The sequence below is a fragment of the Nannobrachium achirus genome (genome assembly GCF_963921795.1).
Source record: "Nannobrachium achirus genome assembly, chromosome: 8".
Lineage (NCBI taxonomy): Eukaryota > Metazoa > Chordata > Actinopteri > Myctophiformes > Myctophidae > Nannobrachium > Nannobrachium achirus.
The window spans coordinates 13,867,310-13,882,325 of NC_137817.1; the positions used below are offsets into that span (position 1 = coordinate 13,867,310).

General features: G+C 43.2%; 1 protein-coding gene across 1 annotated transcript in view; it reads right to left on the reverse strand.

The window, feature by feature from the left end:
- LOC308289775 (calsyntenin-2-like) overlaps positions 1–15,016 on the reverse strand; it is a gene marked incomplete at both ends in the record, with an annotated part of 308,051 nt that overhangs the window by 106,420 nt on the left and 186,615 nt on the right. Inside the window, one exon of the mRNA XM_080731527.1 lies at positions 9,838–10,033. Within this exon, the coding sequence (XP_080587653.1) occupies positions 9,838–10,033 (196 nt within the window). The remainder of the gene's footprint in view (positions 1–9,837; positions 10,034–15,016) is intronic.

Below are 15,016 nucleotides of genomic sequence, written 5' to 3' on the forward strand. Positions count from 1 at the left end.
CATAACATAAGATTTCATACCTGTGTCTGTACATGTACTGTATATCACCACTTATTGAGAATCTGGACAAAAACCTTTTCAATTATGCCAGGAAAGATAATTGAAAAGATCACAGTCTATTAAACCCTTAGTGGGCCAATGTCCCACTGTTTATGTATTAAGATGTCATTGTCAACTCCATAAGATGGCATATCTGACATCTTACAGTCTTAAACTCCTTCACCTGGGGCATATTTATTTATTTGTTTGTATTCATGCTTGTGTTTAGTTTTAGTTTTTTTTTTTTTTTTTTTTTAAGATGTAAAAAAAATAAAAAAAACGAAATCAATATGTAATTCATATATATAATTCCTTTAAGAATACATTTTCACTCAACATTATATTTGTAATAATTTAAAATGTTTTGGTAGAACATGATATGTCCCAATTCTAAAGAATGGCTGATCTGTATACACTAACAAGTGACAGACTGTGTATTTGCTTTCTTGACTCTGCAGACAGCAGCGACTGTGCGTGGTCTGAATCCTGGATGGTAAACAACCCACAATTTCCTTTGTCTGGTAACTCAAGCGGACAAGCACAGATGGTACGCTTCCTGGAAACGCGTATTCATAATTGAAACACAGACTATATTCTCTCATTTCATTATGTTCGGCGAAAATAAACAACTTATTCCCATGCTATGTAAACCAAATAAAAATGTATACATTCCAGAATAATAACCAGTGTACAGTATGTTGATTGACAGAAAGAGGTTCTTCTTGTGTTAACATGGACATGACAAGTATGTGTTCACTGAGCTTAACTTTCCCTGCATTCGCTGCAGATAACTTAGTCTTCTAGATGTGTTCACAGAGTATGTATGTATGTACTGTACGTATACTACAGTATGTATGTATGTACAGTAGGTATGTATTAGGACTACATACTGGCAAGGTGCAAGTGGAGTTACTATCTTGAATGCTAAACCTTACATCTCTTGGGGCTCCGATCATGCAGTGGTCTCCATAAGGTCACAGGTCTCGACTGAGTCTAAGGGTCCCCAAGCCAAGCCAGAGGAACTGATATGACTGGAGGGCATTCTCAACAAGTCTTGACCTCCAAGCCTGATACACAGCTGAGGTAAGGAATCAATTCGCTGGATGAGGAAGAGGAGCCGAATGCATGATACATTGTCTATTCGTCACTGCAAATGTGGAGGCAACTAGGATGTGTACACCAGTGATGGGGAAGACAGAATCTCCCTCCAAACATCTAGACATTGTGGGGGGACACGTTCCTTACATAAGTCCAAGCACGTTACCAACATCCATATGTATGGAGATATACCAGGTGTGAGTAGAGAGTAGCCACCAGGGGAATGAGGCTGGCCGGTCACTGCCAACAGACACCGGGAGCTTAAAGGAGTAGTTCACCCTCAAAATGACTTTTTTTCTATTGATTAGTCACGCCATGGAGACTAGCGTTCAATAATATTATCACAAAAATGTGATAACAATAAATTTACCCCCATTCGTTCCGGATGGGGACCCGTTTCGAAACGGGTCCCCATCCGGAATCAATGGGGGTTAATTTACTCATATCAAATTTTTGTCTTAGGAATGTGACAAAAACTAAAAAATATTATTGAACTCTACTCTCCATGGCGTGACTAATCAATAGAAAAAAAGTCATTTTGAGGGTGAACTACTACCTTTAACCTTGTGCTACGGGAGCCAACACAGGGGCATCGATCATGAGGGCGTCCCACACCTACCAACGTGGACATACAAAAGAGAGATGAAGGGGCGGAAAGTACTGACTGAAGTTAGCAAGATATTGGAGGATTGAGATGACTGGAGAGGGGAAGGGTAGACCTAGGGAGCTGTGGAGTCCTCCTGGTTTCTTCTGTGGAAAGATTCAGCAGCACAACACTGCACTTCCCTCATAAGACCATTATGAGGGAGGCACAGAAACTGTGTGTGTGTGTGTGTGTGTGTGTGTGTGTGTGTGTGTGTGTGTGTGTGAGTGTGTGAGTGTGTGAGTGTGTGTGTGTGTGTGTGTGTGTGTGTGTGTGTGTGTGTGTGTGTTGTAAATTCCCTTCCATTGTGCCCTGAGTTTAATACTGTGTTTATTCTGTTCAGGCACCCTTTTGGGCAGCTACATTTTCCACTTCAGTCAGGCACTTAGGTGGCTCTGTGGCGTGATTATGGATCCAACTGGGAAAGATGGATGGAAACGGCAAAGAGCGCTCGTTTTCAGTTATTGTCCACGACATTGCAAGCGGCGCGAAGGCCAGCGGACCTTGGGCCGCTGGCCAGGGCCAGGGCAGGGCCGCGCGGCCGGCGGAGCGCCGCGCGAGTTACGAAGCCGTGGTGAATGCAATCGTTATATTTATGCCCAGGCCGTAAGGCCCGGGCAAGCGCACGATAAACGCCATGATAATTGGGTTTTGGTGCACCTCGCGCGGTCCAAGTGACTACAACGGAGCGCTCCCTACGTCCGGTTCAGCCAATCACAAGCTTCAAAAATGAGTCCGGGGCGTGGTTATCCATCTTTCCCAGTTGGATCCATAATCACGCGGCTCTGTGAGTGTTTGGGTCCTAATTGTGAACAGTGAAATGACAGAGCATGTCTACACAGTGCCTTAAATCTGCAATATTCTAAGAGTGCGTTTGTGAAGAGTAAGTCATTACTGCATTGTATTACTTAAATGTTTACTATGTGCAGATATGTTATATTTGGTGTACATGACGTTTTTAGGCAGTAATGTGTCTATGTGAATTCCTGTGTCATTGTTGTGTTGATTAGCTCATATGCTAATTTCGCTAGCCTAGCTAGCTAGCTGTTAGCATTCCATTGTGATGTCGTGTTTCATGACCCTGTGTTCAATGTGTGCCACATTACATGTGGAATACTAGTTTCCCTGGTGTGATGCCAGTTGCTTTAATGCATTTCTGTTGGGCATTTATTTCTTTAATGCAATACATTCTGTAGTAGGTTACTAAATGCACTTAAAGGGCTTGTTGTTAATTGATATTACTATAAGTAATTGTATACGTTGTCTTATTCTGTTTACAGAACTACCACTCAAATACAGTCCTTTATTATCATCCATCCATCATTCTTCTGTCAGCCATTCTACTGTACTGCTGCAAATCCTATATAAAGGCTATTCTGGAATCCAAGTCTGCTCTTTTACTGGAGTATCTGTCCTGGGTAGAGAGGTCCCAGCAACATTAATAGCAATTTCCAATAGTGTGTGTGTGTGTGTGTGTGTGTGTGTGTGTGTGTGTGTGTGTGTGTGTGTGTGTGTGTGTGTGTGTGTGTGTGTGTGCGCGCGTGTGCATGTGCTTGCATGCGTGCGTGTGTTTGAGTTGCAAAAATATGTGTTTCTCCAACAACGTGTCTTATTTCTATGTAAATGTACAACTGGTGTGAATTTGACTCAGCATTTGTGAGTTTGTGAGTGCGTGCGCGCGCGCGCGTGTGTGTGTGTGTGCGTGCGTGTGTGTGTGTATCTTTCAGTGTATTTTTGTGAGATAATTAGACTCTCCAAGCTGCAGAGAGGTGGAGACATGCAGCCCTGTGTGAATTTCCAATGACAACTTTAATAACCTGCTCTGTCATATGCAGGCAGCAAGTGTGTGTGTGTGTGTGTGTGTGTGTGTGTGTGTGTGTGTGTGTGTGCGCGTGCATGCGCGTGTGCACGCGTGTGCGTGTCTGCTGCACACATACGTCAGCACCTGTCTTTGTGTGTCTAGTCACATCCACATTTGCTGTTAAATCCCTTATTCTGACACGCGCGTGCATACGCGCGCACACACACACACACACACACACACACACACACACACACACACACACACACACACACACACACACACACACACACACACACACACACACACACACACACACACACACACACACACACACACACACACACACACACACACACACACACACACAGCCCGGGGGTGCACATAATCCTGACGACGTGCATGCATTACCTCCACTATGACAGCCTCCTAGTACTTAACCCTGGGCCTGCATTAAATAAGTGAGGCTGGGCCAGGTGAGAGGGCTGGGGGAAGATTAAAACTGAGACACCTCAGGCAGGAAGTGATATGTCCCTCATGCCTAATTACTAGACTGCCTAAGCAACAGCTCAGTTTGTGCCCATGAAGGTACGATATGTGTTCAGGGGGTTTAATCTTCAGACAGGGTTCAATATTTTGTTAAAGGGTACCTGTCCTAGAGGCTCTCTGGTGTTGCCAGTTGACAGTTCAATACAATTATTGATATTTTGCAGTCAGTTTGGGAAATTAAAGCTGCAGCCGTCAGGTGGTGGCTGGCAGGATCCCTTTTTATAATGCAAAAATGTAGACTCGTCTGTGCTGGAAATCTAAGTTCACAAGTTATGTGAACTATGTCACTTTTAAATTGGTTGCATTGCTGTAGTGTGCTACGGACCTATTTAATTACCTATTTCATTACATCTGGTTTTCACTCGCTGTTATCCTTGTGTCTCGTACCGTGTGTATCTTGTTTGACAAAGGCAAAAGTACCATAGTTTACTTGACCTTAATGTAAACATACTGGTTATACAAGTATAAACCTACCTAGAAGTTTCCAGTCTTTAGACATTATTACTCAAGGTGGAGATCTTACCTGGCAATGGTACAATTTACCCTTACCGTAACCCCAACCCTATCAAAGTGACAACAGTGATGTAACAGGCCATGTCATAAGCTGTAAGGGGTTGAAGCCGTGTTCCTTTGGAACTGTGAACCTTTTAGGGGTTTGGCTTGACTGTATATTGTCATGGTCTGATCAGATAAAAAGTGTGGTTGCCATAAATCTTCACAGTTGTTTTGTCAAGTTCCTCAAAACAAGGCTGCAAGGCTGGACCTACTGTAGGTTGTTCATCCAGAACAAGTGTTGCTGAAATGCATGAGCGTCTCAATTTTGCTTAGAGTAAAAGGAAAGATTGTCTATTCATTTAATTATTTATTTTCAAAGAGTAATAGCTAGAAAGAGAATAGTGTAGTGGAAATGGTTGCTGACTACAGATCCTAATTAGCAACCGAAGCTTGTTACAAGACTCCCTGCCGTGAAGTTAGTACTCTCATGGCCCAAATACAATTAGATAGAACAGAAATGATTTTCAACAGATTCTCAAAATTCTATAATAATGTTCATAGCGTAAAAGGAAAGGCTTGTTTCAAATAGAAGCGTAGACTTACATAATAACTGGCGGTACCGCCTTACTTACTGTACATTCATTCAGTACAGTCAATAACATGTGGTTGTGGTTTCCTCTTTTGATATACTTATGTGATAAATCACTTGTGAAATGCTTTACTAGATTTCATTTTTTATGTGTGTAGGCTAACACATTGAGAATGTAATCTTTTCTTATTGTTAATGTATATTATTGTCTCAGGACTCCAGGAAGACTAGCTGCAGTTTCGCGTGGCAGCTAATGGGGATCCTTTTAAATAAGGAAACAAAGAAATAAACCTGAAGCTGTGGACTCGGCACTCTTAAGAGAAAGCAAGGCAGCCTTTCTAATGAAAAGAGCTGTGGAAATGGATTTCTGTCTCAACAGTTCTTTCTTCTTTCACAGGCCAGTAAGGGCCTCCATTTTTAACCAAGCACCTTGAAGAAATATTTAAAGGGATATTTCACTTTAAAAAAAACTCAGTAGGAGCGAGATCATTTAGCGACCTCCAACCTGGTCGCAACCTGGTCACTAGTTTTCACCGACCGGGTCGCTAAATCTACCGACCGGGCTGCTAAATCACCGGCCAGGTCGCTAGATCTACCGACCAGGTCGCTAAATCTACCGACCGGGCTGCAGTTTTAGGTCGGTAGATTTAGCGAGCCGGTCGGTAGATCTAGCGACCCGGACGGTAGCTTTTGCGCCCCGGTCGGTTGATTTAGCGACCCGGTCGCTGAATACTACCGACCACGTTGCAACCCGGTTGTAGGTCGCTAAATGATCTCGCCCTCTCTCAAAAAACTTTTGGTAATTTTATCATCTAATCAGGCTTTTATGAATACCCTGAACAGTTTTTAATTAGCTTGATTGAATATTTAGATATTTGATGTAAATGTTACCAGGCACTTCAGGACCAGGGCCTCTTCCCACACACACCCATTGTAACTTCAAACTTAATTTTAACCATGATAGATTCATTAAAAACACCCATTATTTTTTCTGGTGACTCATACTACCCTCCTAATATGTGAGCAGGCTGTGTTTTTTCGATAACTTTTTCATTTATTTTTAATATTTTTTTTTTCCATTTTCCCAAATAATTATTAAAAATAAATGAAAAAACACAGCCTGCTCACGTATTAGGAGGGTAGTATGAGTCACCAGAAAAAATAATGGTGTTTTTAATGAATCTATCATGGTTAAAATGGAGTTTGAAGTTACAATGGGTGTGTATGTGGAGAGGCCCTTCCACTGCTCCCTGTTGAAAGTGGAATATCCCTTTAAAAACACTAACAGGAGTCAGTGACGAGAGAGACAGGGAGGATGCTTGACAGACTGCTAGAAGGCAGCAGCAGAGCTAGGGCAAACCTTTTTGACTCAGTAGAAAGGAGGAACGAGAGTGTCCAGAAAAAGGCAGTACTCAATAAGATCCTGAGTGTTGCACTGTATACATGTCCAGAACTCAGTATTTTACTGTGTAGGGTGGCCCAGGCCGGCAGTAAAGCAATTATCACACTACTACAATGTTTTATTTGTGATTATAGCCATAACCCTATGAGCCTTCTGCTAAGAGGACATCTGTTCTCACAGGAGTAAGCAAGCCATGTTTTCACCTGTTCGTAGACTGTCAGAGTAACTATTTGTACTACTAGAATGGTCATGTAGAAAGCAGTATATGTCTCTGCCCACCAACCGAGCCTCCATTTATTTGTGTTTTCCTGTTCTGTATGAATGAGACACATGTCTGACATTCAGGAGGCTGAATTTGCATGGGGCAGCAGGGGCGTCAATTGGGTATGGCAGGGGTATGCAGCTGCCATACCCTGGGTCCAGGGGGGAAAATAAAAGTTACTTTTAAATATAAATCCATGAATGTCTCTTTGTCTATCTGTGCTGGTTATTATGTTGTTAAATTACAGTAAAATAACTACAAATACAAAATTTAACAAAATGGTCACTTCAACAAGGTATTATAATTATATTCTCCACACATGTATTCTCCCCATCTTGACAAAATGGTATATTGGGAAATTAAAGCTGCAGCCGTCAGGTGGTGGCTGGCAGGATCCCTTTTTATAATGCAAAAATGTAGACTCGTCTGTGCTGGAAATCTAAGTTCACAAGTTATGTGAACTAGTGGCACATTTACTAACATGCCAATTTTAGCTGCACTTGAACAACCGTTCCAGGCTGCCAGATCCAGCCCAAGAAACCGTAGAAAATAAATGTATCATGCCTGTTGCTAAGACACCAGTCATGTTGCCATACCTTAGCTTTTTCTGAACTGACGCCACTGTGGGGCAGTCTCGTCTTGGTTCATTCCACTCTACCCTGGTGGGAATGTCCTTCTATACTGAAGTAAGGTTAATTCCTGCCACCATGACAGGTGAGCGGAACAAAGGAATAGAAACTGAATTTAAAAACGGCTTCCGTGTCACACCTGATCCTCTGCCCCGTTCTCTTTTTAGCTGTTAATTTTCCAGACGGCTCTCCATCTTTGTTGGTGACTTGTCATGTGTAATTTGGGCACAGCCTCAGGCAGAGATTCTCCTCTATTTCTCTGCATCTAAAATCGGAGCCAGCGAGTGAGTGTGAAAGGCCAGCCTGCTCCTCTGTGATTTGCTGGCTTAAAGGACAGTCCATTTAAACTGAAGCCAAATATAGTCTGTCTTCTGCACCAGTCTGCTGCCTACACAGCTAAAGTCTGAGACGTGGTGTGCTTTAGGTTGATTTTAAGTAATTGTGTAAGCTTAAGCATCGTAGTAATCTAAAGATATACAATAACTGTCTGAGCCACTGCCAGGTAGGAACAAAAAAAATCTTGAAGCAGCATTTTGTATATAATCATGTACCACAGACCTGGAATAACCTCCCAGATGACATTAAAAAGCCCCAACTCTAGACACCTTTAAGTCAAAAACATTCTGCCTACTCTACCCAGGATTCTTTTTTCAATCCAATTATTTTTGCATCAAAAGTTGGGAGTAGGTCTACTTGCTACGCTCTTATAGCTTTAGTTTAGATTAGTCTACTGTTGCACTTTGTAATTGTGAATGCTTTGTATTCTGTGAAGCACTATTACACTGGTGTATAAGCACAAATAAAGTTGCCTTGCCTTAGTTAGTATTAAAGACCCTGTAAAGCAATAATAATATGCAATATGTATTCACAGTTTGTCACACCACAGAATAATGAGTTGACTTATTAACCGTTAACTGTTGGCCCCGTTAAAGAAGTTTAGTGGTGCTGGTAGAGAGAGGTGTTTGACACATGGAGGTTTCTACAAGGTTTCTGCTAATGTAAAAAGGTTATTATTATAAGCATGTAAAGTGTGGATATAAGGTTTATCTCAAACTTCAGCTTACACTGCGAAACCATCATGAATCAAAAGCTGTTTCCATTTTCCATTTTTGTAACCTAGTAAATGCATGTCAAACTCCTGTCACACACGATTCCTTGAATCCAAAGCTCAGGCAATGACTTTTATGAGAGTACAGCATTGTCTTCAAGCCCCTGAACTAGATCAGATGAAGATAAACAAATAGGGCAGACGCAGACAGTATGAAAATGCCACACGATGATGAAATACCAATTGGACAGTTATGAGACTGCATGTGATGAAGCTTAAGTGGATATAATTGGAGATTAATAATACTCAAGGCTCTTGCATAATGGTGATATTATTATTATAAGTTATGTTGTACCTTGTAGCTATAGTGTAGTTACAACCACCAAAGAAATCGCCAATCATTTGGTAAGCTGCATTCTAATAACTAAGCCGTTATTCCAAGACAGTTACATTTCAGCTCTGTTTTCTTTTCAAAAGAAGCATCTACATAAGACTTAACAGCCAGAGGCGCTCATTTCCACCAGGCGAACCAGACATCTGCCCAGGGACCCCGCCAATAGGAGAACAACAAACTTTACCCATGCACAGTCAGCAATGTATGAGTGTCAAACGCACAGCGACCACAACACCCCTTTGCAATGACATCTCAGCAGAAAACCGATCGAGCCCCTGTGGTCTACTTGTGTGTTCAATAAGGTGCAGTTAGGCGGTGTGGTCAATGATGATTGATTCTCTTCAAATTGAAATGGTTCTAACGAACTAAGACATCCATGGTATTATGGAGCAGTGGAATTATTCTTATGGTGCGAGAAAAGAAAGAGAAAAAAACAAGATTAAGAAAAGAAAAATAAATATAGAGGTAAGTGAAGCATACTGCAAGAGGATGAAGTTACGGCAAATATAATGGTAAAATAAGGTAAACGAAGGATGTTCATTCTACTGTATATGCATTCTTTCAATGTCCTGTGTACAAATTGAAAGATGGACTACACAAACATTAAAAATGAAGTAAATAGAGAAGATAGGCTTGTAGGCTACATTTCTGGTGTGAAGTTGGCATAACAACACCCCAAAATAAAATAAAAAAAAGGCCCCCAGAAAGGCCCCAAGGGTGCTAAAAATGTTGCTGTGTGTGTTGAAGGGCCTCAGTGGGAATTTTCACCTAGGGCCCCTCACAGACTCTAGGATCACCCCTGCTTAAACTATAACAGCTATGTATAAGTCTCAAGAATTGAACACAAATGTACATCATATCAAACCAGAGCCCACCCTCCTCACTCACTTGTGGGACTTCTTGAGCTCGGTGCCTCCGGGTCCGGAGCCACAGTCGTGTGCCTGGATGATGAAGGTGTACTCCTTCTGCAGCTCACAGTCCACCAGGCCCCGGGCCCTCAGCTGGCCCTCGCCAGACGTGCCGTTCAGGACCACCGCCTCGAATGGAGCCTCCAGCCCGTGGATGTTGAAGGCGCAGATCTCCCCTGCAGACGAGGCAGATGGGAGGGAAGAGATAGAGAGAGAGAGGGAAAGAGAGGGAGACGGATGTCAGCATTCATGATGGAAGAGAAACGGTGTGTGCATGCATGCGTGTCTTTTTATCCCCGCTAGCAGCAGGGCTCTAAGGATAGCTATGTTTGTCTGAGTGTCTAAGAACTACTGCCTGGATTGCCACGGAATTTGCTATGCACCTTCAAGCACTGCAAAGATGAATGAACCCTTCTGATTTTGCTGAGCCGATGGCCTTTCATCTGGCACCACTATTTGGCAAATAATGTCCACTTGTGCACAAAATGACTCAAAATATAATTGGTGGATCGCCATGACACTTTACCATGATGAATATCTACGGCAGTGTTGTGCGGTGCCAAGTCCCGGAGAGGACGCACTGTGATTGGAATGGGCGGTCCTTGGCACAACACTGCAGGCTGATGCTACCATGACGCCAGGGGAATGTCCATAATAATAACAATCCAGTTACTGAAACTCTGTCACTTATTCTGAAAGGCTGCTATGTATATACGGGAATGTACATTGCTAGGCACAACAGAATTGTTGATCTATTAGTTAAGGACATAAGTTCATATGTTTCATCATCTGCCCAAATGTATGAGCTAGTGTTTCAACTGCCATAATAAAAATGATGCCTTTTCAGATGTCACAGCTAATACACAACAATGTTGTTGATTGCGACCTGTTACTATCAAAACCTCCACAGGCTCCACCAGTCTGTCAGTCTGTCCGTCACACGCCACGTTAAACTACTCATATCTTCGCCACCGTTGCCCCTATCCATGCCAAACTTTGCACACACACTCCTTGGCTGCCACCACTCATTTCTCACATGGCCCTCTTCTAGCGCCACCATGAGGCCGATTCTTGCAAAACACATTTTTGGACACTGCTCCTACAGATTTTGCCCTAAAATCATGCAAAGCGGTACACAGTATATCTCTGTCAAGTCATGTCATCAACATGGATCTGTCCCATTTCCCATATTCCCTCCTGACTGGCTACCATTGCCTTCTAAAGTTTGTGTATGCGACGTGATGGTCGCTTATCTCCCGATTAGGGAGTTTTACTGGTGTTTATAAGGACAGTAGAGAAGTGACTATTTTAGAAGTAAGTTGTACATTCAAACAAAGCCTGGAAGAGGAATTCCTTACCACAGTGCTAAAGTACCAGCTTGGTTACAAATGTAAACTACTTGTGTTCACATTTGGAAGCCTCAAAATGTGTTGTGAGAGGCCTGCAGATTGCAGGAATGCCCAAGCCAAGAGCTAAGGCATTGGCTAAATTCTGTTCAGTGTCTGAGATAGTTGGTAGTTGCCACATATGAAGGAGACAATGCTTCCTGTATCCGTGATCTGCAGCCTGAAACACGTATTGTTGAGTTTCCCGAGTTTGTGCATCTACTATACTGTTTGTGTTCAAGAATTTCTTGTTAAATGTGAAGGCAAATAAAGATGTTAAATGTGTGTGTGTGTCAGTCTGTCTGTCTGTCAATGGTAAATGGTGCATTTGTTTAGTGCCTTTATCCAAAGCACTTTACAACGAACATTACATTCACCCATTCACGTCCACATTCACACAGACGGCAGAGGAAACCATGCAAGGCACCAACCTGCTCATCGGGAGCAGTTAGGGGTTCAGTGTCTTGCTCAAAGTCAACTCGACACTAACCCAGATGGAACCGGGGATCGAACCAGGAACCCATTTCCAAAGCAGCCGCTCTACCTACTGAGACACTGCCACCCCCCGTCTGTCTGTCTGTCTGTCTGTCTGTCTGTCTGTCTGTCTGTGTGGGAGCTATATATGTCAAGGTCACTCATATTCTTCTTTGCACATAGGGAACATGTTTACTTATTGTCGAATTGCTCTCCAAACTAGTCCAAGGACATTTCTGCTCACTGTTGCTCACTGATGAACACATACAATAAACACAGCGTTCATCCGCTGGAGCACACCAAAACAACTGGCAATTGAGTTACGCACGGTTGAGATAAAACTACACCAGCTCAAAGTCACCCTCATGGACAGAGAGATTGAGAGAGAGGAGAAAATCCATTTAAAACCGTTGTGCGAATGAGCAGACCCAAACAATGGAGCAAAGGAGGCGGCTGACATGTATTAGTAACTCGCACGAAGCGCAATCCATTTTCGGAGTTGGTGAGTGTTTTTTTTCCGGCGGCAGACGCTCCCGTGTTTTTCCACCGATGTGATTTGAGGAAATCACTTAGGACGCCTCACTCGCACCCCGACCTGTGACGGCTAATTGCGCTGATATCACTTAAGCTAACAGGGAGGACTAAATTGGATTCCCGAGGAGCTTTGTGTGCGCACCGCTGCTGGCAAGTTCCTGATAAGAGGAACTTTATTTTCTCCTGCCTTCCCTTCTTTCTTCAGCCTTTCATCCAGTGCTGTCATAACATCCAGATCCCACATCCCAACCCCCCCGGCAGGAGTGTTGAAATGACTGTTTGTCCACAGAGAGAGAGAGAGAGAGAGAGAGAGAGAGAGAGAGAGAGAGAGAGAGAGAGAGAGAGAGAGAGAGAGAGAGAGAGAGAGAGAGAGAGAGAGCGCTAGATAGAGAAGCAGGGGTGTCACACCAACTTCTGGGCCCTGGGTACAAGGATTCACTCACATTTTGTGCTTTAACTATTGAAAAATATCAGATATACAAGCACACAGCGCGTCTGCGAGTCTGAATATTTCAAATCCTTCTAAGGTTTTTTGAAAAACCTATGTTTCTATGTCAGTGAATGGTGCTCAAATATTTTCATGTGAAGGACCCCCAAAATGATATGTATTTGGCCATGGACACCCACCCAAAATATTTAGTTCCAGGGACCCCCCAGATGCAAAATGTTAGGTACAAATGTTCTCTCAAAAAGTATTATATTCAAATACGGCACGGTGAGCTTGTATATCTGCTATTTTTCAATAGGTAAAGTATAAAATAATTAAAGCCCCTCCACCTTGGGCCCTAGTAACTCAGTCCCACTCTCTCTCCCCCCTCCCCCCCATTGTGACGCCCCTGGCGAGAAGGCCAATCGCACGGTGTGAGAAACCAAGAGTGAAAGACAGAGAAAGAGAAGGAGGAATGGAGGAGCTGTACAGTGCACATATGCTAAATAATTCCCTTTGTATTGCGTAAACAATGATGAAAATGGCTCGGAGCAAACAGTCTGTGACGGGACTCAGAGATTAAAAAAAATAAATACAAATGCAGGCAAATGGAAAATCCATCACCACTGGTTGAGGAAATAAATCTAATTAACGCAAAAAGACAAATCACAGAGGCCTCCCACCAGCGTGACAATAGCCTACTAATGTTTCCCCATACTCTGCTGGCCGGGGCTTTTCTCACCGCCATTTAATTTCAGCTCCGGAGGTGCCAAGGTGAGCCTTATTGACCCAGCCCTCCCTCTTTTCAAGGCTGATTGAACAAACGACCGGCAGTCGGTAGTGCAGGCCTCAGTGAGAGGGGGAGGGGGAGCCCATTGGCCCCGGTGGCGGTGAGGGGACAGATGTTGGGTGGTTGGCACCCTGCCAGATTGCCAACCACCCACGCTAATTGCCGCCACTAAACTGTTAGCTAAATATGTCTCTCCATGTTGCATTAGCCTTTATGAGGTAGATTTATGATTGGGACAAACTCTGCCGGCGATCTGTTCTAGACGGAAACTAGTGTGGTGATGATGGAGCAAATTGTCTACTGCAGGCTGATGTTTTTTTTGTGTTTTCCACACGATAAGATGGTAATTAATGTGAACGAACAATTCAATATAGAGTTACCAAAGATCCTCCAAATGTTTACGTACAGTATCTTCCAATAATGTAAAGCAGGGTATTTTCAGCATCAGCGTATTTTGGATTCATGTCAATTTGTGTTTTCAGATATTTAACCACTTGAACCGTCAATGATAAACTTGACCTTTCACTCTGTAATTAGTCAGCTCTTTTTCCTCTCTACACTCTCTTTGCCGAAAATAGCCGATCTACAAGCTCAGATCTGCTATTTTTGCCTAAGTTCTCTGAATATGGACACTAGGGTTCAAGTGGTTAATTTAAGAAAGAAGAAAAAAAACTTTCTATCACTCAAAAATTTAGTGGACCCCTGTATTAACTCTGAGGACCCCCTATTGAAGACCCCTGATGTAAAGGAAAATGAGCCATTTTTGCTTCCAACATGCAATAATGGCTCTATTTTCAGTATAATGAAGACATACAGTATGTATACTGTATATACCAGCGTAGCATTTAAAAATGTAAAAGTATGCTCTTTCCTTCAACCTTATAAGTCATATCACCCCGCTCTACAAATTCAGATTTCCCACCACCGCTTAACTGATGGAAATAGGTGCACCGGTGCAAAGCTGTCGTGCTCATCACCCCTCAGGGGAATCTTACTCCAGCTCCATTGAGGACGGTGCTTTGAGGACACAGTGTGCATTATCAATGCCAGTAGAGCTTCACTGCTGTCATTGTGGTCTGTGTTTAAGCAGCTGAAGGACCCTGCAACACACAGCTCTAAGGCCACAGTGCCTGCGGGTTCCTGAGGCATTATCAAAGCTCTCACAGCAACTGTGATGAAAGGACACACACTGGAGATAAAAACCCTCTAAAACCCCCAATCGTTACTCCCATGAACGAGAACAGAACAGGCACCCATATAAGCACATCGCTTTGCACAGCCATGTGTTTACTGAGCCTTTGAGTGGAGGGTGAAGTCTGGGCACAGGGGTGCTGATGAGAGTGGAGAGAAGGGGAGGCTGAGAGGGTTTTCCACCCGATCTACAAGCTCAGAACGCGTCACATTGTGACGCATTGTGAGCTTGTAGATCTGGGCTCTGTCTCGGGCCAGCCCAGATTTTACAGTGGGAAAGTGACCAAACCATAGGGATACACAAGAGAGAGACAGCCAGACAAACATAATATATACGTAGGCCAGGGGTCTTCAACGT